The sequence below is a fragment of the Octopus bimaculoides genome, chromosome 7 (genome assembly GCF_001194135.2).
Source record: "Octopus bimaculoides isolate UCB-OBI-ISO-001 chromosome 7, ASM119413v2, whole genome shotgun sequence".
Lineage (NCBI taxonomy): Eukaryota > Metazoa > Mollusca > Cephalopoda > Octopoda > Octopodidae > Octopus > Octopus bimaculoides.
Genome location: NC_068987.1, coordinates 66,011,027 through 66,012,077, shown reverse-complemented (window position 1 = coordinate 66,012,077; position 1,051 = coordinate 66,011,027). Strand labels below are relative to the sequence as shown.

Here is a 1,051-nt window from a genome sequence, read left to right as displayed (position 1 = left end):
ATGAATTTTAACCTTTTCTTATAGTTTTAAGATATCTCAGTGTCTAATTTGTATTATTTTCTTTCAGATTATCTAACTTCTCAGAAAATTTTACATCCTTGTTTGTCCCATATAAAGATTACATAAGAAATGTTTTACTCTACGAGTTTCATAAAGGTGTTAATGTAAGTGCGGCACTTATGGGGATGATGTAGTTAATGAAAGAAGTTGCAGGTGGTGGTTTGCCCGTTTCCGAAGTGGTGATTTCACTTTGAAACAAGAGCCAAAAGAGGGTCGTCCAAAAAAACTTGATACCGAAATGTTGGAAGCTCTTGTTTCAGAGAAACCAACTGTTACCACTAGGGAACTTGCAGAACAGTTAAACGTGGCTCATACAAGCGTGGTACGCCAGCTAAAACACATTGGAAAGGTTTCAGTGCCTGGAAAATGGGTCCCTCGCGAGCTCTCTCCAGGGAATCGACAACGGAATGCTGCTTGTGGACAATCATTGCTTTCGCGACACTTTCAAGCAACATTTTTAGACAGGCTTGTTACAGGTGATGAGAATCGGATTCTTTACCATAATGTTAAACACCGCCGTTCTTGGATCAGTCGAACAGGGCGGCCAGTTCAACAAAAGAGAGCAGGACTTCATCGAAAGAAGATCCTGTTGAGAATATGGCGGGATATTAAACGAGTAATCCATTATGAACTGTTGGACAGCAACCAAACAATGAATGCTAATCTTTACTGTGAGTAACTTTGTCGTTTGAAAATAGTTCTGAGCCAAAAGAGAGCATCCTTGGTTAACAGAAAGGATGTCACCTTCCATCACGATAATGTTCGTCCTCACACAGCTCGACTGACGCTAATTCTCTTGGAAGAACTTGGTTAGGAAATACTGCCTCATCCTTCATATTCTCCTGACCTTGCTCCTTCTGATTACCATTTGTTCCGATGACTACATAACCATCTTGATTGACTTAGGTTAATAACAAGAGAAGAGATTGAAAATGAATTGGATTCATATTTTGGCTCGATACGTACAGAATTTTTCGAGCGAAACATTTAT

General features: G+C 39.6%; 1 protein-coding gene across 1 annotated transcript; it reads left to right on the top strand.

Annotated features, from left to right (window-relative positions):
• Window positions 1-298: 298 nt before the first annotated feature.
• LOC106879611 (histone-lysine N-methyltransferase SETMAR-like) lies at window positions 299-739 on the top strand. Its single transcript, XM_014929262.1, has one exon. The coding sequence runs from the start codon at window positions 299-301 to the stop codon at window positions 737-739; it is 441 nt and encodes a 146-aa protein (XP_014784748.1).
• The last annotated feature ends 312 nt before the right edge of the window (window positions 740-1,051 follow it).

What these genes read in the sequence shown, in the direction of transcription:
- LOC106879611 (XM_014929262.1), top strand. Translation starts at nt 299, where the DNA reads ATGTTGGAAGCTCTTGTTTCAGAGAAACCAACTGTTACCACTAGGGAA.